This window comes from Perognathus longimembris, chromosome 3, assembly GCF_023159225.1.
Source record: "Perognathus longimembris pacificus isolate PPM17 chromosome 3, ASM2315922v1, whole genome shotgun sequence".
Taxonomy (NCBI): domain Eukaryota; kingdom Metazoa; phylum Chordata; class Mammalia; order Rodentia; family Heteromyidae; genus Perognathus; species Perognathus longimembris.
The window spans coordinates 89435122-89459191 of NC_063163.1; the positions used below are offsets into that span (position 1 = coordinate 89435122).

The 24070-nt window shown below is 48.1% G+C and overlaps 1 protein-coding gene across 8 annotated transcripts in view; it reads right to left on the bottom strand.

Annotated features, from left to right (window-relative positions):
• Nucleotides 1–24070, bottom strand: part of Tmem132d (transmembrane protein 132D) — a 310602-nt gene that overhangs the window by 88914 nt on the left and 197618 nt on the right. For all 8 annotated transcript variants that reach the window (XM_048343144.1, XM_048343150.1, XM_048343145.1 and 5 more), the window contains one exon: nucleotides 16885–17068. In XM_048343144.1, the coding sequence (XP_048199101.1) occupies nucleotides 16885–17068 (184 nt within the window). The remainder of the gene's footprint in view (nucleotides 1–16884; nucleotides 17069–24070) is intronic.

Consider the following 24070-nt stretch of genomic DNA (forward strand, 5'->3'; position numbering starts at 1 on the left):
CAGTGAGTTTAGATAATTTGCAGAACGCAGGGATTTATAGGAGAGGCGTGAGGTAGACTGCAGAATCAAAGGCTCACAGAGAAAGCAGCACACAGAAGGGCAGCAGAGGGTGACCTCCGCACAGATGCCCTTGTGCCCCTCTGCTGCTAGGGAACCTTAGCTTCAAAGACCCTAGGCTGGGAGCTTTCTTGTCAACGTTGAAATTCTTGGCAGACACTGAACGGTTCAGCCACACATGGTGTCTCCAGGCCTCGAGGGTCCAGCTGAGTGGGACCCTGTGTAGGTTCGCGGCTGGGGGAGGAGGCTCCCCTCAGGGGGTTACCCCGTGTGTTCCCAGGGGACCCTCATTCCCCAGCAGTGATCAGACATACTGGGCACCAATGGACGGTCCCCATGTGTAAAAGCAGAGGCAGGCTCGCAGAAGACCGTGGAATCGCAGGATATTTGAGCTCATGTTCACCACCTCTACTTTTTTAAAAAAGGCAAGTGGCAGTTTGAAGGCGAAGGTCAGTCATCTTGTGGGGAGGGCCAAGAACGAGGCCCCGGGGGTGTAGGGCAATTCTTTCCTTCACTCATCCACATCACAGGCGCTCAGATTATGCACCAGGCTCCACACAAACATCTCGCAGCAAGAATGCCAGGCCGACACCTTGCCATGCGAGCCATTTCTTCTCCCTTTGGTGGAAGCTTCCTATCCTTCAGAGAAACAACTACATGCTCAAGGCCAAGCACTGCGGCAAATGCTCCCACCACAGCCATGTCATTTGAGTTTGGCTCTTTGGAGCCTGTGGGTCCCAGACAAACATTAAAATTCATCCATTAGTGCTCAGACAGGACTTGAGATACTGGCTGAGCTCTGGAAAGATAAATCAGTTTTTCTTCCCTGCACAAATCAAGAATGCAAGGAGGTCAGCCTGTGGGGGAGACAACACCACACTCAGGGGAAGCCAGAGGTAAAACACAGAGTAAAACTGGTACTTATGCTAACATTCAAGCTGCTGGATCAAGCCATGCCTGACAGCTACATGTAGATGTTTCTCATGAAAGTCAGTACACATCTTGCTTTCTGTTTCATACCATGGCATTGTGGGTTTATTTTATTGCAAGAGTTTCAGCTGTTTCGTTTTCAGCTGCCTTCCCCTGCGAAGTCCTTGTTCCTTAATGTAAAGAATCCTGTCCAGGTGGTTAGAGAAACTGGGGGAATGTTCTAAATGAGGCAGTCTTCCCTGGCTTGCCTCTCAGCAGAGTGGGAACACAGAATAGTCAACTGTTTTAGTTCTTGGAATGTGTGGACAGTAAAAAAAAAATTTTTTTTTCTTTGCCATTGGTATTAGGTTGAATTTGCTGCTGAAACAGAAAGGACTGCATTCCATTCCTAGGGCGCGGCAGGAGCAGCTGATCTTTCCCGAGTCCCTGTGCTGCGAAATTGGTTCTTCACAGAGGTACCGTACGCTGACAACTTGCCCGTTGCGGCAAATCATTTTCATGTGCAAACTCCAAACTCTACACACTTCCCCGGTGCCTTCCACATGGGAAATTAGCCCACTGCACAAAGATACCTTCAGTACTTAAAAGGTTGACAGAAAAGGTGCAAAAATGAGGGAGAGATAAAAACCTCACACCTTTTTTTCTGTGAGCACCGCACATTGGTGTCTGGGCACAAAGGAGACGTGGGGAATGGCGGCCTCTCTGAGGGGCCTTTCAAAACAGGAGCCAGGAGCCGGCTCTCCTGGAGGAGGCACCGAGCATCGTGGCCGCCAGATGCTCACTGAAAACGCAGGGGTGCACGGTGGCCATCCAGCACTCCAAAGGCCAACTGGTGCTCAGAGGAGCTATTAACCCGCAGAGCGAGGAAACTGGCCAGCTAGCTACCTGAGTCATAAAAATAGGATGTCATTGACCCATTAAGGAAACAGACATTCCGTGTCCGCTTAGGAGCCGGTGCTGGCACAGGAGAATGACTGCAGGGAGAACGGCTTGCCAGGCTCCGGCCTAGCTGCGGAGCCCACGCATGAACAGTGTGCCCCTTACAGTCTGTGGACCTCTCCCCTGGGCTGCTGTAAGGTGACCACAAACCCACTGGCTTGGAACAAGAGACGTGCATTCTCTTTCACGTGTGGAGGATGGGTGGGCGGATGGATGGATGGATGGGTGGATGGGTGGATGGGTGGATGGATGGGTGGATGGATGGATGGATGGATGGGTGGGTGGGTGGGTGGATGGATGGATGGGTGGGTGGATGGATGGATGGGTGGATGGATAGATGGGTGGATGGATGGATGGGTGGGTGGATGGGTGGATGGATGGATGGATGGGTGGGTGGGTGAATGGATGGGTGGGTAGATGGATGGATGGATGGATGGATGGATGGATGGATGGGTGGATGGATGGATAGATGGGTGGATGGATGGATGGATGGATGGGTGGATGGATGAGGAGAAAGGGAGACAGACAGGACTCACTCTGAGGCTTTGGCTCATACAGGCGAGAATGCCAGGATCTATTTGCAGCTGGTGGCCAGGGCACATTAGTTGTGATATTTAGTGCAAAGACAGAGGCCTAAGGACTGTTGAGTGTGCTGCTGGGGAAAATCCCAGCATCTAAAGGCTCAAGAACCAGCCGATGTGACAGCTGAGGATGGAGACAGATCAGCCTCGAAAACAGAGGAATGGACCCACCCTCCCTCTGCCCTTTCCCTCTCTCTGGTCCCTCAGCAGCCACCCACATGGGTGAGGGCAGAGATCCCTATCCATGGCCCTGAGTCAAACGCTAATAACCCAAGTCTAGAGACTACTTTTGCAAGCCTTCACAGCCGTTACTCAGCTTGCACACACGTCATCTTTGCTGTTGGAGAGACGAAGAATGGCAGAGTTTCAGAGCTTTCTGCACCGTCTCTTCTGAGGTTGGCAAAAGGCCGTGTGACCTCCTGCAGAGTGACAAGGCAAGGGTGGGTGGGAGGAAAATGTGCTCCTGACCATAAAGCACAAGGGAGGCATTGCTGCTGTGCTGAGGCCAGGCGGCCTGCTCAGAGCCCCCGGGAAAGTAAGGACACACGCCCGAGCCTCTCAGAGCCCCGTCTACTCCATCATTAAAGGGGGGCTGCTCAGAACAGGGCCTCAACAGCTTGCCATGAACTCTGTGGGCTGGTGCAAAGCCCTTTGTGAGCAGAGCCCGGAATATAGTAAGAATCCATCTGGGTTTGCTATTATTAGTATAAATAAATATTAATTTGGATCAACTTGTAGATACAAGGCAGAGAGAAAAAAATCATAATTAGAGCTGTTAAATAAGCCTTGTTATGCTTTTCCTGTGGAGTCTTCTGAAAATAAGGCCTTCTGAAAATGCAGCTTCGAACCTCGGAGCCGGCGGCTCACCCACCAGCCAGCTGTCAGAGCCGCGTTTAACTCGCTGCCGTTCCTATTTTCTGCGGTTGTGCTATCCCAGGACTGCCCAGCAGAAAGCGTCCCTGCTGATTATAACCACGGAATAAACAAGGCCTGGGGTTTATATAACACCTCTGCTACACAAAGCCAAAAAAGTACATACCAATGTGGTACTTAGGTCTATTTTCCCAACACCCCTGAAAACCTCACCGAGTTTAATGATATTATTCCAGATTTGTAGAGGAACAGATTCGAAAGGAATCGAGGAGCTTCTCCCAGCCTCCACAGCACAGAAGTCCCACAGGGGCACCACGGCACACTTCCCAGAGTCACCTGACACAGCGTGATGGCTTGCGTTTCCTCTCTCTGCTGGGACAGGATGCTGCCTGCCACTGCCATCCCCAGAGTCCCAGCGTCCCAGGGCCTGTCCTGAAACGGTGCTGCACGCAGGCCATTGTGGCTCTGAAAGCTGACCCAGCTGAAGAGTTTTCAAATATAAAAGCAGTAATACTGACAGTGCCTGCCTACCACTGCTCACCTCGCTGGAAAAGACTGAGCCTAGGGAGCCCCGTGTAGAGGAAAGCTAGAACAAGAAGCAGGAAAATAGGGCCGGCGTTGAGTCCCAAGGCTGGCTACCAACCAACATGGCAGCGAGCACTCTGTGGGCCCAAAGCAAGGCCATGGATGGAAATCAGGAAGTCAGGGAGCCGTGACCTCAAACTCCTTTACAGAGTTTTAAGATTTTGGCATGCAGAAGTGATATAGGACAAGGATCAGAAGACTGACTTTTTAATGTTTTTTTTTCAGCCTGAGTAAATTTAGTAATTCCAAATGTAACTCGTGACATTCTTAGAGGTACTATTCAAATTTGTTTTAAAATTAGCGCTACTGGTTTTGAGAGTTGTGTGCGTTCATGCAAGGGGAAACACGGACTTGGGAGAGTTTCTAAGGGAATGGAAAACTAGAGCATACTACAGGGAGCAAGGGGCCTGCCTGAGTTTCCACAGGGCAGGGTGGAGACACGGGGGCGGGGGGAGGGGAGGGAAGGGACCACCGCCAACCCATGCCTTCCATTCCTAGCCCACCCCATGCCTTCCATTCCTGGCTGGACGAGGCATCAGAAACCTCAGCTCTGAGTGTTAGAACTGTTCTTATCCAAGCTAATTTGAGCCTAGAGATACAGCGGCCCAATCCATCTATGACTTAAAAGCAATTAATAGGGAAAAACCTGCCATTCACAACAATATGGCTAAACCTGGAGGAAATTCCGCCAAGGAAGAGGAGCCCAGCACAGAAACACCATAGCTGGGACTCTAGGAGTGCAGGCAGGAGCCACCGATATCCAGAAGATACCTGCCATTTTGATGTCTTTCATTATTCGTTTACCAGTCCCTTGTGAATCTCTTACATCCTTACTGCTAACCCCAGAGGAGAGGGACACATGTCTGTGCTTCTTTTTCCAAGCTTTAGAATTTACTCATGGCTAGGCATGGAGTCAACACATAGGTATGTACCTGTGTATGTGCGTGGATACATATCTGCACACAGAGATATCTAGACATAGATGTGTCCAGACCTGTGTGTCTACAGACATATGTGTATGTATGTGGGTACATATGTCTACATAACATGCCTACGAATGTATGCATAGATACGGAGAATTCTATAAGAGACTCTTTATAAGAAAGTGACTTTGTTTGGACTTATGATACATTATATCTAGGGAAGGGCAATTCACTAATCAATTCCCTTTTTCTGCCCCTCCCTCCCCCTAAACCACTTTGGCCAACCAAACACAAGCAGCACTTTCTAGCCATCTCTTGCCTTTCAAATAATCAATGACCCATTGACTTGTTTAGCAATCACAAATTGAATATAACAGCAAAAATAAAATGGTCCTTCAGAAGGAGCAGAATGCCTCTTGGTTGATTCTCAAAGGACTAACAAAACACAACAAATAGCACAGACCACTTAGCTGGATTTATTAAGTAGAGTATGGGGAAAGGAAGAGAGGGTTTAATTCAGCCATTCTCTCCGGGCTGTTCTAAGACGCACATTGAGAGTATTTGATGGAGTGAGAGTGTCCTGGCGAAAGGCCTTTCTGTCTGCCTGAAGTGGTTGTGGCTGTTGTAGGTGGATATTGATCAGACTCTATTTAGATGCTGCACTACTGAAAGGGGGCAGGTAGCTGAAGCTTTTAGTCCGAGCTCGAAAGGACGATAACTCTAAGGGTGAGCTACTTATGTGAGCAGAGAGCTGGAAACGGTGGTGTTTAGGACAGAGGGTCTCTTCACAGCCTCTGTTTACCCCTTCATTTAAAGAGAACCCATGACATTCCACGTGTATCCTCTAAAACTAGGGAAATTGTGGGAGTAGGTAGGGTTGGGAGGGATGGGGGAGAATGATGAAAGAGATGCATTGAACCCATAAACTGACATGTAAGATGGTAACTCTTTCATCCAACTACTTAAAGATAATGAAAGTAGCTTCTCTCTCTCTTGCTTGGGGAGCCACCAGAATAAACACACTCAAGGGCATTTAGGCAGCCAGTTATTGATGGTAAATGTGTTCTTCAGGTAGCTAACACTTTAAAGAGCCATCCAACCATTGTTGTTGTTCGACAACTACTCTAAAGCTACTTAAGTGCCAAATTACGTAATCATCCATCCAGGTTTGTCTCTGTCATGTTAGGCCCCTGTTCTTGCAATAACTTGGTGGCCTGTAGGTTAGATTCTAGCAATCGAGACACCGTGAATGGGGACTCAGTCTATAGGCCCACTTTCACACATACTCCTGCCCTGGCCATCTTGAGGGGAGGCTGTCTTCATGCAGGTCCTGAGGTGCCTGTGGCCGACATTCACGATCAGCCTGTTACCATGAGGATACCAAGGTGTTGTAGACGGAACAATTAAGATGTGCTCAATAAAGCTCTGATTGGAAAAAGCAGCACATCTCATTTCCAGCTCACTGAAGGACAGGGAAAGAAAGCAGGGCCAGACTTTGAAAAACAAAAACAGAATATAAGAAAGCAGACCTCAAAGGCCAGCAGAGTATCACCCTGTACAGATGCTTCTTTCTCTCAAGGCACATGGCCCAGGGAGGCCGGGAGAGCACGGGAAAGCCACGAGTCACCAAGTCTGGCCACAGAAACAGAGGTCAAATAGTTTTGAACAGATATTTAAATGTTGTGAATCCAAGATGGATTCTTCTAGAAAGGCAACAGCCACCTGGGTCCCACTTTTATACCCAGATTTTTTATCTTGACATCTCTTTCAGAAAGGAGAATCTGTGTACACAGGAGGAGAGGTAATGCCTCTCCTGAGGTATAATACTCTCTCTGAGGTAACTCAGGTTACCTAAGAGGATGTGTATGGCTCCCCCCCCCCCCACACACGATCAAACTGTAGGGGAAGGATTGTGAGTAGAACTCCTGTATCTCTGTTAACCTGCTCTGCAGAATCCTTAACCATCCCACTGGATTTCCATATGCAGTCTCTTCATACTTGCATAGAATGATGAATTCATAAGGACCCTTAGCCTCTATTTCCATTTTGGAAATGGCACAGGACATACCGAGCAGCCTAAAAACTTTCTTCTACACCTCTTTATCTCGGGGGGAAGTAAGCTGTGTAAAAAGTCACTTTGAACGGCGACCGCGACATCCCTCGGGTGGCAATTCTGAGGAATTTCCCCAGTGATAGGTTCTGTTGTTTTATAATACAGCTGCCCCTAGAGCATGAAAGATTCCCATTCCGGCTTACATTCCCCGTGCTTTCATCATTAAAAGAGCTGAAGTAGCCGCGTCTCCATCTCCTCTGCAGTAATCGTAATGTTCTCTGACACTGCAGTTGTTCCATTAGGAGATGGGTGGCGGCTAACGCCCGCCTCCGAGGACACAGCCCAACAGAAACAGCAACAAAAAGCATCCAGCATTAGACGAATTAACAAACCAAGGCATCACTGCCAGTGAGCCAAAGAAAAATTAAATCGACTCTGAAATAGATTTTTCTCAGGGGAGGGGAAATATGATTAAAAGTAGCTTGATCTTGGGCTGAAGATGGGCAAATTATTCTGCGACATGTTTGTAAAGATCCTTTTCACAAGGGAAAGTGGTGGGTTATACATAAATACATTTCAAAGCTTTGCCTCCTGGCTAAAGCTCAACCTTCAAGGCAACATCACCTCTTGGCACATTAACTTAGGTTTCCAGAGCCAGCACGGCTGGACTGACATGTTCCCTCGGTGGGGAGCCACTGGTGCCGGGCCTCTGCCCTGAAGATGAGGCTGGCTTCCGGTGCACACCTGCCTTTCCACAGAGGGACGGTGGGTGGGCTCATCATCTGCCCCGAACGATCTGGGTTTCAAGCACTTGTTTTGTAGGAAGTTGGTTTTTAAGAGGATTTTTAAAGATCTGCTTAGTAAGTGAGATGGAAAATCAGTGGACTTCTTCACCCAAACTTGGTGAAATCGGGTTTGGGCATCTCTATATGAGTTCTGGTTTCTTCCTCTGACCCCTGGCCTGGTCCCACCCGCAGGCCTGGGCACTGGAGCCATCTGTGTGATGACAGACACAGCATTCTGCTATCGATAGGAGGTCCTACTTAGGGGTGAAGCAAACTTTACCCAAGTGTGAGTGGGCTCTCACGCCATACTGCTTAGCTGGAGGAACGGGCTGGAGTGTGAAGTTGTAGGCCACCCATCCATCTAATCCACACATCCCATTAGTGATGATGCTTCAGGTGGTGGGTGCAGACCTGCTGTGCGCTTGTCAACCCAGGATGTTGTCAATGGTGGGTCCTCTTTCTAGGCCTCCACAGCTACCCCAAAGGCTGATGCCCACGGCAGACAATACTCTTTCCCCATAACCACCTATTAATTTCCATTCTAAAAAACTTTAGCAAACACTTTACTCCAGGAGGATAAAGTGTATATCATGATGTTTCTGTAGTGAACTTTTCAACTGCGAATAGGAGAAAACTCAGACATCACCAAGCCGAGGGCGTGTCTAGAAGTGATCAAGAATTCAGACGTTACAGCCTGTGAGCTGTCGTCTGGAAAGTGTGCAGCTAGGAATGCTCTTCACATTTACAAATGATTGAGGGGGGGAAAAAAAAAAAACGATCAAAGGCTCTTCACTGTTTGGTGACATGTGAAAAGCATATGAGATTTGGATTTCGGTGCCCATACAAATAGCTTTATTGGAAGTCTGTTGCACCCATGTGCCAACATATCTCTGGGTGCTTCGAGGCTACAGCAGTGGGCAGGGAAGCTACGGCAGAAACCATGTCTCCTGCAAGACAAGAAAGACCTACTACCTGCCCCTTCCCGGAGGGCCATCCACCCATCATTTCAACACTGCTGGCACTGAAGCTCCCCTTACGTGGCAAATATTTATGTAAGAATAAAGCAGCACTCACTTTATTGTTCTGAAATAAGAACCACATTACAATCTACTGTTTCACACACTTTAAAACAAAATCAATAAAATATTTTAACTGAATTACAAAGGAGAAATAAAAGCAAGTGGCTTACAGTAAAATAATATTTACCCGAGTGCATACATTTGGGGACAGAAATGATCACAGGACAGCATTGGCATTCAGATGTCAGGGACATGAGGCAGACAGGGTGTGGAGGGGAGGTAACTGGCTCCGGAGGCTTGTGTTTGCAACGACTGCCACAGCTGGCATTGCTGCTGCTGCTGCTGCTCCTGCATGAGAAAGATGTCTCATCACAGCTGGTACTGTCTACGGAGCACAGTCATTGATCAAAGGTGGTTACCAAGGAGAGGGACTTCCGTGGTCCTCCCAGCCTCTTCTGTGGACTGCACTCAAGCAAAAGCCAAGATTTAAAGACAAGGGACTGGCCAGCTGTCCATCATAAGGGAGGCTCTGGGGCACAGAGCAGGGCAGAAGAACGAAGAAAATGCAGTGTAGGGATCACCGAGGTCCCACTGTGGCCTTAGAGCTGTGCCATGTGGTCTGATCCTGACTACTTTGTGCTTCTGCCCATTAAATGTACACAAAAACCTGCAGCCCTGCAGTCATATGATACACATTTCCAGAACTGGGCAGAGACTCTGGCTGTGGCTTCTGTGCTGGGTGACAGGTTTTGGAATACTGACAGTACCAGGGGAGGCTCTACCTGGTCTATTCTACAGACTCACACCTTGCTGCTCCCAGTCCGAGAGCGAGTCCCGACACAGGAATGTATAATCCCACAGCACCATCCCACCCTCCTCCATACTGTCTCCTTCCTTCCTTCCTTCCTTCCTTCCTTCCTTCCTTCCTTCCTTCCTTCCTTCCTTTTCTCCCTCCCTCCCTCCCTCCCTCCCTCCCTTCCTTCCTTCCTTCTTTCTGTCCTTTCTTTCTTAATTTTTTTTAAATCTTTAATTAGTTGTACAAAGGAGTTGCCACTCACCAAAGCAGTTTGTGAATACAGTGCATCTTGATCACTGTCACCCCTTTCAATATTCTCACTCATTCCTCCCAACCCTCCCCTTTCCTTACTTATCTTAATGTTAGGTTATGTTTTGTCTTTCTTTCTTGCGTTTTAACAAAGCAGTTCGTGTGTACAATGCCTCTTGATCTGTGTCACCACTTTAATATCTTCACCCTTGTCCTGACACCCCTTCCCTTATATTTCTCAATTCTGTGGTGTATACAGGGGCATTGCCCTGCCCCTTTCCACTTCATTCTTCTCTCTTCCCTTGGCCCCCCTCCCCTCTTTCCAGCACCGATTTTCTGGCATTTGTTTTGTTGGGTTTTCACTTAGTATTACACTATTTGTGTTATAACCGCAGAGTCCATAACACTTCAGTTGGTTCATTTGTAATGGCTTGCTTACCACCCCACACCATCGTTCTACGTGGACTATCAGCATCACCCAAAGACAGTCCTTCTCTCTCCACCACTGCCCCCTGGACCTCACATTCTCATGGCATGTGGAGCAATATTTTAAAGGCAGATCACAAGTCAGATCAGATTGGAACTTTCTGAACCAGGGATTCCATGGCATGGCACTGACAGAAGGATCTGGCTACCCCACATCTGATAAAGACTCCGGCCTTCCCTCCCAGTACTGTCTCCTGCACTTAGTCCCAGCACTCTGTGCCTAGTTACCGTGCCCTTTCCCAATGGACCCCAAGCCAGCTGCTGTGGAGCCCCAAACTCTACTTTTCCTCCTGATTCCCGGGCTGGACCATGTTAGCATCACTTCTACAGTGACTGCTTGGTCTGATGACCCACTTCCCCCAGCCTTTCTCCCCCTCAGTGCACCGGGGTGAACCCCCAGGCTGCCATCCATTCTGCAGTCCTTTTAGCCTATCGTTGTTCTGTGCCTGTTTATGGTCTGCAACCTCAGAGTGGGGTGCTTGTTCCACTCTATCCTCAGCCCAGAGGCCGGTACCTGATACATAGTGGGGGCTCCACAGACACTCCTCAAGTGGGCTGTGTTTCTGTGAAGCCTTCAAAATGAGTCACATCACGAGCATTTGTTCCCAGGGAGTGATAGGTCGCACAACAGCTGGGGCTGCAATAACCGTGCAGCAGACAATACTAGCAATAGTCAACCTGCCTTGGCTTTGTATCATGCACCTGCAAAAGCATGGCTGCCCTGCCACCGCCTCATTATAAATCACCTCTTGGAGAGGACAGCTCACTAAGGAGCATCAAAGAGCGCTGAGGGAGGGGGTGGGGAGGAGACAGCAATGGTAGCTTTGTGCATAATAAATAATTCATTTTCAGATGACTTCTCCTATTTCAATAAGGCACCTCCATTTCGTAGTTTACAGGGACACATCTTTGCGTTTGCATTTTCTGAAGGTTTTTTTTTTTCATACTGCACTGATCACCAGTCTCTATTCTACCATAGCCTATGAAAGATATGCACCAGACTAGCGGAGAGAATAAACTGTGGAGCCCGTCTATCTGAAATCTAATTCGGGCGCACAGTCTTAGTAATTCTGGCGCATTGTCTTAGCTGGGCCAGCGTGGGGCCAGGCTGCAGGCTCTGTGTGTTCTCTTCCATGGGGGATGCGGGGTGAGAGCCATGCCCACGTCCCTCGGTTGTGATGGCTATTACCCACGCTAACACATGTACAGTGCTCAGATCGTAGTGCTATACCAGGTAACGGATGTGCAGTAAGCATCTGGCATAATTACCGAGTGCGACCTGGGGGTGGTGGGGAACAGTGGCCACTCAAGAAACACACAAAGGGAGAAGGCGTCTTGGCACAGAGATTTTTCTCAAGGGCTGTGGCTGCATCTTAATTTGCACTTGGTTGAGGAAGTATGAAAATGAAAGTGGCGGTGCGTGTCGCAGTGTGACTGAATTTTCAAAAACTCTAAGTAAAACAACAGAGGGGATGTGGCATATTAATTAACAGGTTGACACAAGAAAAGAATACCATGAAAAGTCAAATAACATGAGCCAAGAGTCTGCTTTGGTGTCCATAAATTTTAAAAAGATCTTTCATTATGGGAGCTGGGAAATCAAGGTTCCTTAAATAATTCGGGAGGGGAGGGGGGGAGGAGGGGTTCTTTGCCAAGTCCTGATCTCACTGAGTGATCACAATGGCGTATTACCTGTGCACACTTAAACACAGCTGAGGATAATGGTGCAAGCCTCCCTCACCCATGCATTCCTACTGTGGGCTTGGACGTGGCACTCTGCTGTGTCTACGGATGAGGAGAATGCGGGCTGAGGGCAGACGTGTTCCTGGGAGTGGGCAGGCAGGCAGGCAGACAGAGAGCATGGATCTGTCGCATAGCTACATCCTAAGGACTCTGGAGATGAAGAGAGGGTGGGCCAGTGAAAAGCAAACTCCTTTCATTCAAGGGTAGAAATGTACTAGGATTGGTAAAGCTCACTTAAGTGTTATTTCATCAGAAAGCTTATAACAAAAAAAAATTATGTGGCTATGAAATTATAAGAGAAAGCTTTGCCTGCCAGGTTTGCAGAAAGGAAGAATTTCAGCTGAGTTATAGGTTTTGGAGACATTCCTTCATCAGGAAGATTTAGAATGGTGTCAGGCCACACCGAGGAAGCAGATGACTCCTGGTTGTCCTGAGCGTCCCACAGGGAAGGAACTCAGCCTTCAGCCCGATGCACAGAGGTGCGGCCAGCCTGCCAGCCCGATGCCCACCGTGGCACCTGGGATATGGAGCTCATGTTCATGCCAGCACAAGGAAGGCACTTGGCATGACACAGCTCCTCAGAGGCAGTGTCCTGCACTCTAGCTGCTCCCACCATCAAAGGGGAACTTGGGTGAGTTTTAAAGTCAGAAATAAAATGAGGAAGGACTGGGCAAATAAGAAAGGGATGTGTGAATGTACCTGCTCCTGGATGTGGACAAGGCTGGTGGCGACAGTTTCTCCCAGGGCTGGAGCTCAGCAGGAAAAGCAATGGCAGGATCTGAACCCTGACTCGATTCCTCTCTTCCCAGTACAAAGAAACAGCAGGGTCCCTGCATCATGTCTCACAGTGAGGGGTGGGGGGTGTCAAGGAAGACCCCTGGGCAGAGGTGGAAGGCCGGGTGAGCCAGACGCCACAGCTCTGATGCTTTTGCACTCCTCCTGTTAGCATCTTGTTTGAGTCGCCCTTCGTGAAGGAAGGAAGGGCATGTCAACGGCACATTGGAGTCCTGTTTTGTTTTGACCTCTATGGGTGTCACAGTAGATCTCCACGGCGGCATCTGGAAGAGACACTGCTGTGCGCTGGTCCTCCAAAATACTAGACGCCACCGCCACCACGGCACTAGGCTTGCAGACTCCAGCTTACAATCTGAGATTATAGTCATGATTGATGTGGACGTGGCTCTGAGTTTCACCTGCAAGTCCCAGGCCAATAGTAATAATGATAATGATTGGTGGCTGAAGCTGAGAGACAAGTAAAGTGAGGACTTGGTCAGGAGCCTGGTGATGCGAGAGAAGGCTTGCTGCACATCTCACAGGGGAGCTGGGCTGGCCACTCCCGTTTCCCAGGCGTGAAGCAGCAGTAGGCTCCCAGTGCTCCAGCAGCCTGTTCCTGCACCTACTGGAGCGGCGTTTGCCATGGCACAGATGAAGGGGCACGTGTCAGCACTTGGAGGCCTCACTGGTTTCGGTTTAAGTGCATATCAGCATGGCCATCTCTGGACCCTGGCATAAGCTCAACACTGGTGCTCAGTCCAAACTCAGGAGCCACTGAGAAACAAGAGATGGCTCAGCTCTCCTCAAAGCCAAGTGCTATTACCAGAGCTATCGGGAGCTTCTAAGAAACGCACATGCCGCCGCCCCTCCCGTGCAGGCTCGGACACGTGGCTGCGGGAGCGCACTTAACAGATTCATGCTAATGTACATTTAATGACCCTTTTCTCAGAATGTTCCTCCCTAAGGACAAAAATGTATTTTGCCTATGACATAGTAAAGCATCATTTCTTGCATAGGGGAAAAATGTACTGAAACTCGTAAAAATATATGATTGGATTAGGAAAATAAAAAACCTTTCAAGGCTCTGGACACCAGGGGAAACTGCATCTCATTTCAAAGCTTTCCTGACGATGAAATTAAATTACACCTCCAGGAGGAGCGTAGTGACTGAGCTGCTCCCTACATCCATCTCAAAGCCTGCCTGGTGGGAAGTGTGGCCACTGCGTCTACCTTGACCATTACTTCTGGAAGGTTCTTGTGCTGCTTCTAAGTGGGCTGTGCTTAGATTTTCTATTTGTTTTAAGCTTTGCAGATTTCACGACATAAATACAATAGGAATGGTTTTTCCTCTTGATACAATCAAGGGGATAGAGTATGTCCCCAATTTGGAAGAGATTGGTGGATTTGATCACATGAAAAGTCAAACAGGCAAAGCCCTCTGCATCCAAAAAAAAAAATACAGGGGGCTGGGGATATAGCCTAGTGGCAAGAGTGCCTGCCTCAGATACACGAGGCCCTAGGTTTGATTCCCCAGCACCACATATACAGAAAACGGCCAGAAGCGGTGCTGTGGCTCAAGTGGCGGAGTGCTAGCCTTGAGCGGGAAGAAGCCAGGGACAGTGCTCAGGCCCTGAGTCCAAGGCCCAGGACTGGCCAAAAAAAAAAAAAAATACAACCTGTAAAATTATAAGGCAAATAGCAAAATGGTAAGGCTATGTGTCAATCAAAGCGTTAGCTAAGAGTACAGGTGCTATGTCAACCAGAAGGTTAGAGAAGGATACAGGCCATGTGTCTATCAAAAGGACAGGCAGAGGGCTGGGGATATAGCCTAGTGGCAAGAGTGCCTGCCTCGGATACACGAGGCCCTAGGTTCGATTCCCCAGCACCACATATACAGAAAACGGCCAGAAGCGGCGCTGTGGCTCAAGTGGCAGAGTGCTAGCCTTGAGCGGGAAGAAGCCAGGGACAGTGCTCAGGCCCTGAGTCCAAGGCCCAGGACTGGCCAAAAAAAAAAAAAAAAAAAAAAAAAAAAAGGACAGGCAGAGATACCAGCAAGAGGTCAATCTGAAGGTTCAATCCAGATACAGGCCACGTGTCAGTCAGAGCTCAGGTAAGGGGTCAGGTGAAGGACTAAAATTACAGTATAGAGAAAGGGAAGTGTGGCCCCAGATGTTTGAGGAGGAGGGAAGAGAATGTGTGTGTAACAGGTATACAGTTTTGCATAGTAGGGATACAGTGACAAGGTTGTAGAGATACAGCACACATGAACGTGAGCATACTTAAGCTTAAAATGGTTAAGATGGCACTTTATTATTATGTGCTTTTTTTCTCATGATAAAAAAACGACATTTATAGCCAAGTAATCAGAAGAGGTTGGCTTCCCCATGAGGAGATAAAATGGGCAAAGACAAATGTTTAATGAGGAACTTTTAAAAAATGGAACCCAAGGACAGCAGACGAAGGCAGCACTGATCATTTTTGCTTCATAAATCATGTATTTTTTTTTAAATTAACTCTTCCCTGTGTTGGTGAAGTTGCAGAGAAATACCCTCCCTCTGCAGGTGGAATAGTTAATTAAGTTAAACTTCCTGGAAGGCAGTCTGAGAGTATTACAATGCTTCGTATCCTTTGATTCATAACCTTGCATTAAGGTTTAGTTCTAAAGGCTAATGTCAAAGAATCAGAGATGTGTGTGCAAAGATTTCAATGTAAAAGCCTAAAACCAGAGTATTTTCTTAATAGTGAAAAAAACCAATCTGTTGATTTTGTGTGGTGGCGTCACAGCACTGTGGGCACTGTTTGGATGGGAAGGTAGAACTCATCTTTCATGTACTGATTCCAATCTTCCCTCCTGGTTCCACCTGCTCCCAGGGCTGGGGAGTCCTTACATCTGTACACCAGCAAGCATCTCCAAGTCGCTCCCCACTCTGCTTTCCTACTACTGTACCACTGCCACCTCAGCCTATTGGGCTAGCAAGACAGGGCCCAGGCTTCTCCTGGGGCATTGCTTCCTATGCCCACTGTTGTGTGGGTCTAGCTGGACACACAGCCTCCCAGAACGGACTCCACTAGTTTCCAGCCTCTCCTACTGCTGGAAATATCCACGTGGCTGAGCTCTCAGCTGGTGGGATAGGAGCAAGCAAGGTATACTCAGCAAAGGCCCTTTCCCCCTTTTACTTCTTTTTTGCTGGGTGTGAAATCTTATTGATCTGAGGTCAGGGACGAGGAGAACAGGTCGTTAGGTCACTTGATCATAGGAGACCATGCCATGACCTCACAGAGGGTCCCAGCCCCAGGCTGCTCACCCCCAAACAGGAAATCTAGAGACAAGTTAAGCCCTCTACTCCGCATTACAAAGCATTTTCCATCTTTCCCTGACTCCCTCCCTCCTTCCCTTCCCACCTTTCTTTGGTGGTGATGCCGGGGCTGGACCCAGGGTGTGTGCAGGCTAAGCAGTGCTAGACCTCTGAGCGATATCCATAGCCCTGGTCCCTGTGTCATGGTTTCCATGAGTGCACTGATGTCATTCATCCTCTGCAGATGGGAGGCCCACTAAAGGGAGCTGCAGGGCTCCACGTGGAAAGGGGGACTGGGCTGTGCCGCTGGGCCTTACATGGGCCTCACAGAGATGGGTGGAGACACACAGACACTTAGCATTGACAGGAGCAGCACCCATGCACACCCTTGTGTGGAAATGAAGGACGGCTGCAGATCTCGCTCACTGCTTTGTTGAACCCATCCTCTTAAAGCCAAATAACACATGACACCAAAGAGCTGACTTCTCAGTCTTCATCACCACTCAGGGTAGTCACCAGTGCGCTCAAAATCATCTCCCCATTGTTCGCACGTGCCCGTGATCCATAAATAGTGTACATTGCATGATGCACATTTATCAAATTATCAATAATTTTCATAAAAGGTGGGCTCCTATCTAATGCCTGGGGTTTGTTTTCTAAATAGCATCTTGAGTATTATTTAGGAATATCTATTTAGAGTTGGGTATTGGCAGTAAACGTCACAGTCCCGTTCCAGCCCTCTCCCATCACCGCTCCTCAGGCATGGAGCCCTTCCTTCCCTGAATTCCCTCTTACCATGGCCAGCGGTATGACGGCAATCAGATCCTTGTGGTTGATGTAGATCTTGGACACTCCCAAGTCAGACGTGATCTCTCCCGGGTACTCAACCTGCCAGGTGACCAGCTGCGTGGCTGGTGGGTGGCTAGGCTCTTCAATCTCGATGTCAATTTGCATGACTTCGTAGGGGGCGCCGTCCACACTGGGGAGGAGAGCAGAGGAGAGCAGCCGTGAGGGAATGGAGCAGGCATGAGGGAACGAGGTGGGCACCTGACTGTCCTGTCCCCTGTGGATCTCTTCATGCACACTCTGTGTGTGTTCACATCCCTCCTCTGAGGGCAAACCAGAGCTGGATTTGAGGGCTTACACCTGCCAACTCAGCTACCTGGGATCTGAAGTTTGGGAGGATTACAGACATACGATACAGCATTTTCCTAGGTTCTGGATGCCACCACTCAAGAGTGCTCACTCCATCCTTCTGCGAGCTGCTCAGCGTCCCTGGGATAGGCATTGTGGGTAATTACAGCAATTAACAGCTGTGTTTCCTAATGCCTTCTTCTGACCCACTGCATCAGGAGGACTCCTCCCAGACACTCAGAAACCTTTGTCCTGCTTTGTTGGAAGTTGCCAAAGCCAGAGCCAATTCAAGTTGGAAGCATAGAATGTTGAGAGCATCTAAAGGTGATCTGGCTTTGGTATATGGTGCTAATAAGACAGGATTGCAGGGAGACGCAAGTCAGACATGACTGTGAGTCCAGGGCCGAGCGACCCAGGCTGACGGGCAAAGAAAGGCTGCCCGATGTCACCTGCAGAGAGGAGTGATTGTGACAAATTGTGTTGTCGACATCACAGTTTCTGGTGGGCCCACAACTGGAAACAAATGCAAGTTGGATTACCAGGGCAATTTCAGCAGCTCTTTCTGTGGGTTTAATTGGCTAGTTCCCTCTTCTGCCTCTGTAGAGTCTGGTTTTTTATACTTCCTGCTCTTCTGGATGACAGGTTAGAATGAAGCAGCTTCATGAAAGTCATTCCCAGAGGAGGAAGTGAGGATTCACAGAGGGGCCGGGCAGGGGGAGGGGCACGACTCAGACCCATCTATAAGGATTCATTGTTCACATCTTTGCCAAGGTGCCAGTGAACTCTAGCATTTGGGAGCCTTAGCTAAAGCTTCATATAGAGGACAAGGCAAGGAAACACATATGTCACATGACGTTGAAGTTAGAGGCAGAGACAGGTGTCAGAGGCAGAAAGAGAGAGAGAGAGAGAGGCAGAGAGGAACAGAAAGGGAGGAAAAGAGAAAACAAAAGAAGGGAAGGAAGGAGGGGGAAGATGAAAACTCAGACTTCTTTTTATCATAAGCTATATGTAGTTTTCCTTCAAGTGAAGAGAGTGGCATTATTACCCATAACTGGAAAGCATTTGGGAATAGAATGCTAGTGAGCACACTTTTGTCTTTACTTATTGGATTTTTTCAAGAATTTTGGTGTTACTTCCTCAGTGATGAAATAATATCATCCCTATAATGGCTGAGCTGAGCTGTGTTTGTAGTCCAAGAATGGCAAACTTACAGAACAGAATTAATAGAGGTTGACCTCAGGGACACAGGAACTCACAGAGAGGTCACCCCTACATGGCTAACACTCCTCCTCCCACCCAATGGCCATCTCAGAGAACAATCTTTGTCTTCTTAGATTTTGCTATGGAGTTCGAACATGTCCTAAGCAGCTCATAACCCTGCCTTTAAGTTTTTCTCATGTGCAAAGCCCATGTAAGACCCACTGCCATAATTCAATGAGCAGTCTGCTTCCTTGAACTTTCCTCTTCTTGCAGCCTCATGTGGGGGCTACAAAGCTTTGCCTCCCTCTGCCCCCTTGGTCTCTCTCCAAGATGTAACAGCAGCCGGGTCTCTTCTGAACTGGGCGCTCTTGCTTTGGTGTGCTTTTGAAGCACTCTAGTTGGGGAATTCCTAACCCAGGAACCAGCACAGTCCTCAAGAAGCTTGTGTACTTGAAGTTGGGAGCAGAACTTCACATGTGCTTGTTTCTTTTAGAAAGATCTCTCAGTGGACACAAACCTGTCAACCGTTCTGCTGTGCTGGGGTGTGGGCTGAGCTCCTGATGATTTTCTTGATACTTCTGCATACTGCAATGTTGCGTCAGAATATCTTGATCTGTGTAGCTTGACAAAGCAGTGGAAGTTTGAACTTTCATAGCCTTTTGTAAACATTTAGCGTGCTAAACTCTAACATGTGATTAACTCTCCCAGATGTGAGTCAAACAGCTATGTGGATTGTGGATTTCATGATCAGACTTTCTGCGTCCTGAGAAAAGGGGTCATCTTGGTTGACTTCTAATCTAAGAGGACAATTCTTCCCATTATCAGAAGGAAATCTACCGTGGGAGCTACAGCAAGCCAAACTGAAGTTTACAAAATGTACCTGATGAGTGCCATGACTTTCTGCCCTACCCATGAAGCAGAATTTCCCCGAGGAATTTTACAAGTAAGCCATGACCAACTACCACCTTGCAGGGTTCCGATTTCTCCTGCCAAGCCAGGAATCAAGTCCCTCTTTCCCTCCTTCTTTCCTTTCCTCTCTTTATCCCTACTTTCTTCTCTCTCTCTCTTTCTCTCTCTCTCTCTCTCTCTCTCTCTATGTTTAGATGCCCAGGAGTTCAAGTCAGCAGGGCTAAGACTATACTTCTAGCCAAGGAGACACAGGGCTGTACTGTGGAGCTGCTCAGATGTCAGTCCTGTTGGGTCCCGAACCGAGCCCACCCTGCCTCCTCCCTCTGCCCTTCCCTACACGTGAGCCACAGATGCTGAAACAGGACAGGGGAGCACCCCCTGTTTTCCTGGATGCTGGCTGCCAGCAGCGATCTGTCCTTCTAGTCTTGCTTGCAGTTGTTCACTGCAGGGAAGACAACTGAGAAGGAAGCAGAGTGGAGGACGGCTGGTTCACACTCACAGGGCTGCTGCCAGCCTCTGTGCACAGACTGGGGGTAATCTTTTAACAGTCCAGTTCTCGTGAGCAGTGATGATGAATGGTACCACCCTGACCAGCACAGCCCTTTTCCCCAGAAAGGTATTCTTTGGACAGATCAGATCAGGCCAAGCTTCTTGGTCATGAGCGACTCTGCCCTTCCAGGAAACAGGGCCCCTACTCAGTTCCATGCATAGACAGAGGTAGAAACCCCCAGAGCACCTGCTGTCACCCCCAGGATTCCAGTGCTGTAGTCCAGAGGCCAAATCCAAGCAAGGCTTTGCAGGGCCACTTCGGCAGAGAGTGAGGACCAAACATAACATCGTTCTTCAAACCTCCTTTTAGGATTCTCGTGCTTCTACTTCTAGAGAGATGTAGCAACTCGTAGGCACTGGATAATTTCTAACATGTCAAATATGGCTGTAATAGCTTTGGTGTCTTACGCTATATTTGAAGGATTCTAGTGTAAGGGGTTGTTAATGTCTGTGTATAGATTTTTTTTTTAAAGCCTGGGCTCAAAGAAGGAAAACATCAGTCTGGGGCCATCTAGCAGGCAAGTGAAGAGCCAGCTCTGACCATGGCACCCCAACGCTAGCTCACACTTTCCAGTGTGAGAAGAGCTTTCTTCATGAGGACAAAGGCCAGCCACCTCAGCAACTTCTCTCCCTCAGCACAAACACAGGTGAGCACTCATGATGTGCGTCTTGGCTCTCATCCTCATTGATTTGAAAAAGGCCGAGGAGACGAGTAAGACAAACCCCTGAATCTATCTGTGACGGCTCTGACCCTCAGGATGCCTAAGTCCATGGAGGGATTTAAGATCTGAATAAGTTACTGGGCGGGGGGTGGGAGGGTTGCAGAGGACAGGGGCTGGTTGGAGGTGATAGTTCACTGGAGATATTCCCCAGGACTCTACCTTGAGCTGGCCCCTTCCTGTAACTTCCTGTCTACTTCTGGTCCACCACGAGGGACACTGCTCCACCACTCCCTCCTTCCAATGTAGACTGAAACTATCACAAAGAAATCTCTCCTCCTTTAACAGGATTCCAACAGGTATGTGGTCACAGGAATGATAAAAACTCACCAACATGGTGCTGTACATAGACAGAGCTCACTCGAGACCCAGAAACTGGATTTGAAAGCTTCAAAAATAAATCCCTCACAAGAAAAAACAAGGACATTCTTGTGAGAAGATTATTTTGAAGTTAACTTTGCATTTAGGATCCTTCACCAACTACTTAAGTAGCCCTATGATGTTTCTGTAAATCAAAGTAGAGACATGGAAATGGCACATTAGAGCTGAAAGCTTAGCCATAGGAAAATTTAACTCCCACTTGAAGAGACTGAAAACAAAAAACACGAAAACAAACGTGTACCCATTAACTAGTGTGAGCAGAACTGTTTACAGCTAAGAACTTAGCATGCAACTTGTGCAACTCAACACACATGTTGTTTTTCTTCCAGACTAGAAATCCAATATATTATGGTAGGACCTTACAAAGCATGCCAGGGATTAAATAGCAACCAAGAAACACCCTGTGGGCAATAAGCTTCAGGTGTGCATGTGGGTTTTGCAGTAACAGGGAGGGTGCAGGGTGGGTGGGAGACATGGAGAGTGAAATTCCATCTCCACCTTAAAATTCCCCAGACAGAAGTCTGAAGTTTTAATTGGTAAGAATTTTGGAAACCAAAGAAAAGCCAGAGAGAGGAGATAGTCTACTATGTGAACCAGCCTTCCCTTAGGAAACACATAGTGAAGTGTTCCAAATAATTCAAAATGTTGTTTGAAGGTCACTTCAAGGGGAAGTGTAGATTACAAGGTTGGACAGTGTGCAGGATAGGGTCTAGGGGCACCTTACCCTGGGCTCTGAGCGCAAAGCCAATGTCTACTGGGCTCTGCCTGCAACTTTCCTGTCACTGCAGTTGTTGTTGTTGTTTTAATTTTGGAGCCACCCATCTCACAAGTACAGAAGACCTCAAAGTGCCACCTGTAACAGCTTCTAGCAGTACTCGGGAGTGAAGTTCTGGCTTCCGTGTCTCCAGTGGGGTCAAGAGAAAAAGCAATGCTCACACAGTCCAGAGTTCCCCTGTGGAATCACCCTGAAGGGAATCACTGCCCAAAATGACAAATCCGCACTTTGGAGTCTGCTTCTAAGCAAATGGGGAGACTATGGATGACACCAAAGGCAGTCACGTGAAAGGCAGAGAGACAGGCATTCTGGGAGCAGAGGTACAGAGAATCCCGATGTCAGGATCTGCAAGGATCTGCAGAACTCTGCGGAAAGCCAGCTCCACTTCGGTCCACTTCTCAGCCCCGAAAGCCAGCTCCACTTCGGTCCGCTTCTCAGCCCCGCCCCCAGGTTCCCCCCATTATCTTCAGTGACATTTTGGAAATTTGCATCTGAGGCAGACAGAGGCTAGATATCTTGCACATGGAAGAGCCACTGTCCTTTCCCATCCCCTCTTCACATCTTGTTTTCAAGATTAAAATAAGGATATTACTCAAACAAATTGTTTCTTCTTAGACGTTATCATACAATGAAAGTTTTCCATTACTGACATATCTTCCGTAGGTTTTTCATTAGCATTTTCAGTATAAGACCTTTTATGAGGAAGTAAAATATGCATGGTCTTCTTAATGTATTGCTTTGTAATGAGATTTTCGTCACCATAAATTTGTCTTTCCCTGTACCCTCTCCTCGTGGTGAGATTAATTCTAGAAAAGAAATACTAGGTTGTCTGCTGTTGCACTGAGCTGTGGCTCTTGGCTCTCCCCCTGTGATGCGTTGCTTTGTGTCCCTTTCTTTAGTCCATCAATTGGAGTGAATGGAATTCTGGTTGTTTGCTGGCTCCTGCCTGAGTGAGGGGGGTATAGACTCCAGGGCTAGCTGCAGAAGATTACAGTGATGTGCTGTCCCCAGCCAACCCCCTCTTCCTCAGCTCCGTGACAGCAGATCCTTGTGGTGGGCTAAAGTCAGCCATGGCCAGGATAGTCACACCCTCGAAACTGACACACAATCAGATTACTTGTGCCAATGACAAAGAATGTTGCCCCAGAAGTCGGGGTTTGTAGAGAAAGCAGTCTGTGGTGAAGATGGACATCATGTAAACAATCTTGTGACAGGACAGCAACCCTAAGAGCAAAGGTGTTTGAAGGGAGAAGAGCCTGTGTCGAAGGACCTACTGTCATTGGGGAAACCAAGGAAAATTCCCTGGAAAAGCCAGGCCTGATCAGTTATCTCTGTGGTAGCAAACAGAGAGCTCCCAGAACTGCATCATGGCTGGAGGGAGGAGATGGGCCGGGAAAAACCAAAGCAATCCATGTAGCCAGAATCCTCAGAGGGTCCAGACCCGAGATACAGGTCTGAGATGCAGATCAAAAGTGGACGAGGCGACCATCAAGTAACCAACCTCATCAACGTGCAAACGGTGGCTTGCCTGGCAGATCCAAGCTTAGCTAGTTTATATAACATTGCTGAGCTAAAAACAGGTTTTAGATTTTAATTTTTCTTAAGGTCACACAGCATAGAAAACACATGGTCTGTGAAGCCATTTCACCACTTAAGAAAACACCACCTTACCAATAGATGACCTTTATCATAAGAAAAATGAGAAATTATCAAATCTTCACAAATAATAAAATAGCATGTAGTGTAGGACACAAATGCCTCATTAGAAACATGTATAAAGTGGTCAGACGCTTCTTCCCCCAGAGATGAATAAATTCGGGTTTAAGAGCTGACCTGAGACACTGGTTATATAGAGCAAGAAAGAAATGAACGGGTAGAGCTCCCACAGTGGGCACAAGAATAAAAGCTTCCATCAGGGTAAAAATTTATATATCAGGCTTATTCGGGGGGCAATAAATGGTACAAAATGATCTTAACTGAAGTAAGGACAAGAGGCCAAACTGAATTATTCCTCATTGACCAGAAAATGTGTGAAAACAGAAAGGCATTCTCTCAGGTGAGGCGTGGGTGCTACAAAAATTTAGAAACATGACATCTGACCATCTGACGGAGCAGGGAATAATTCTTCCTATGTGGAACCACCCGCCACCCTGGGGCCTGCCTGTGAGGGACAATGGCCCAAAGCTACCCCCGGCTCAACCTGCTTCCCCGTGGATGGATCCAGGCTAGTGTTGCTGACTCTAGGGACTCTTTCCCTATACCAGTCAGATTCCTGTTAGAACTGGACGCTCCCAGTGGCATGTCCCACGCTTGT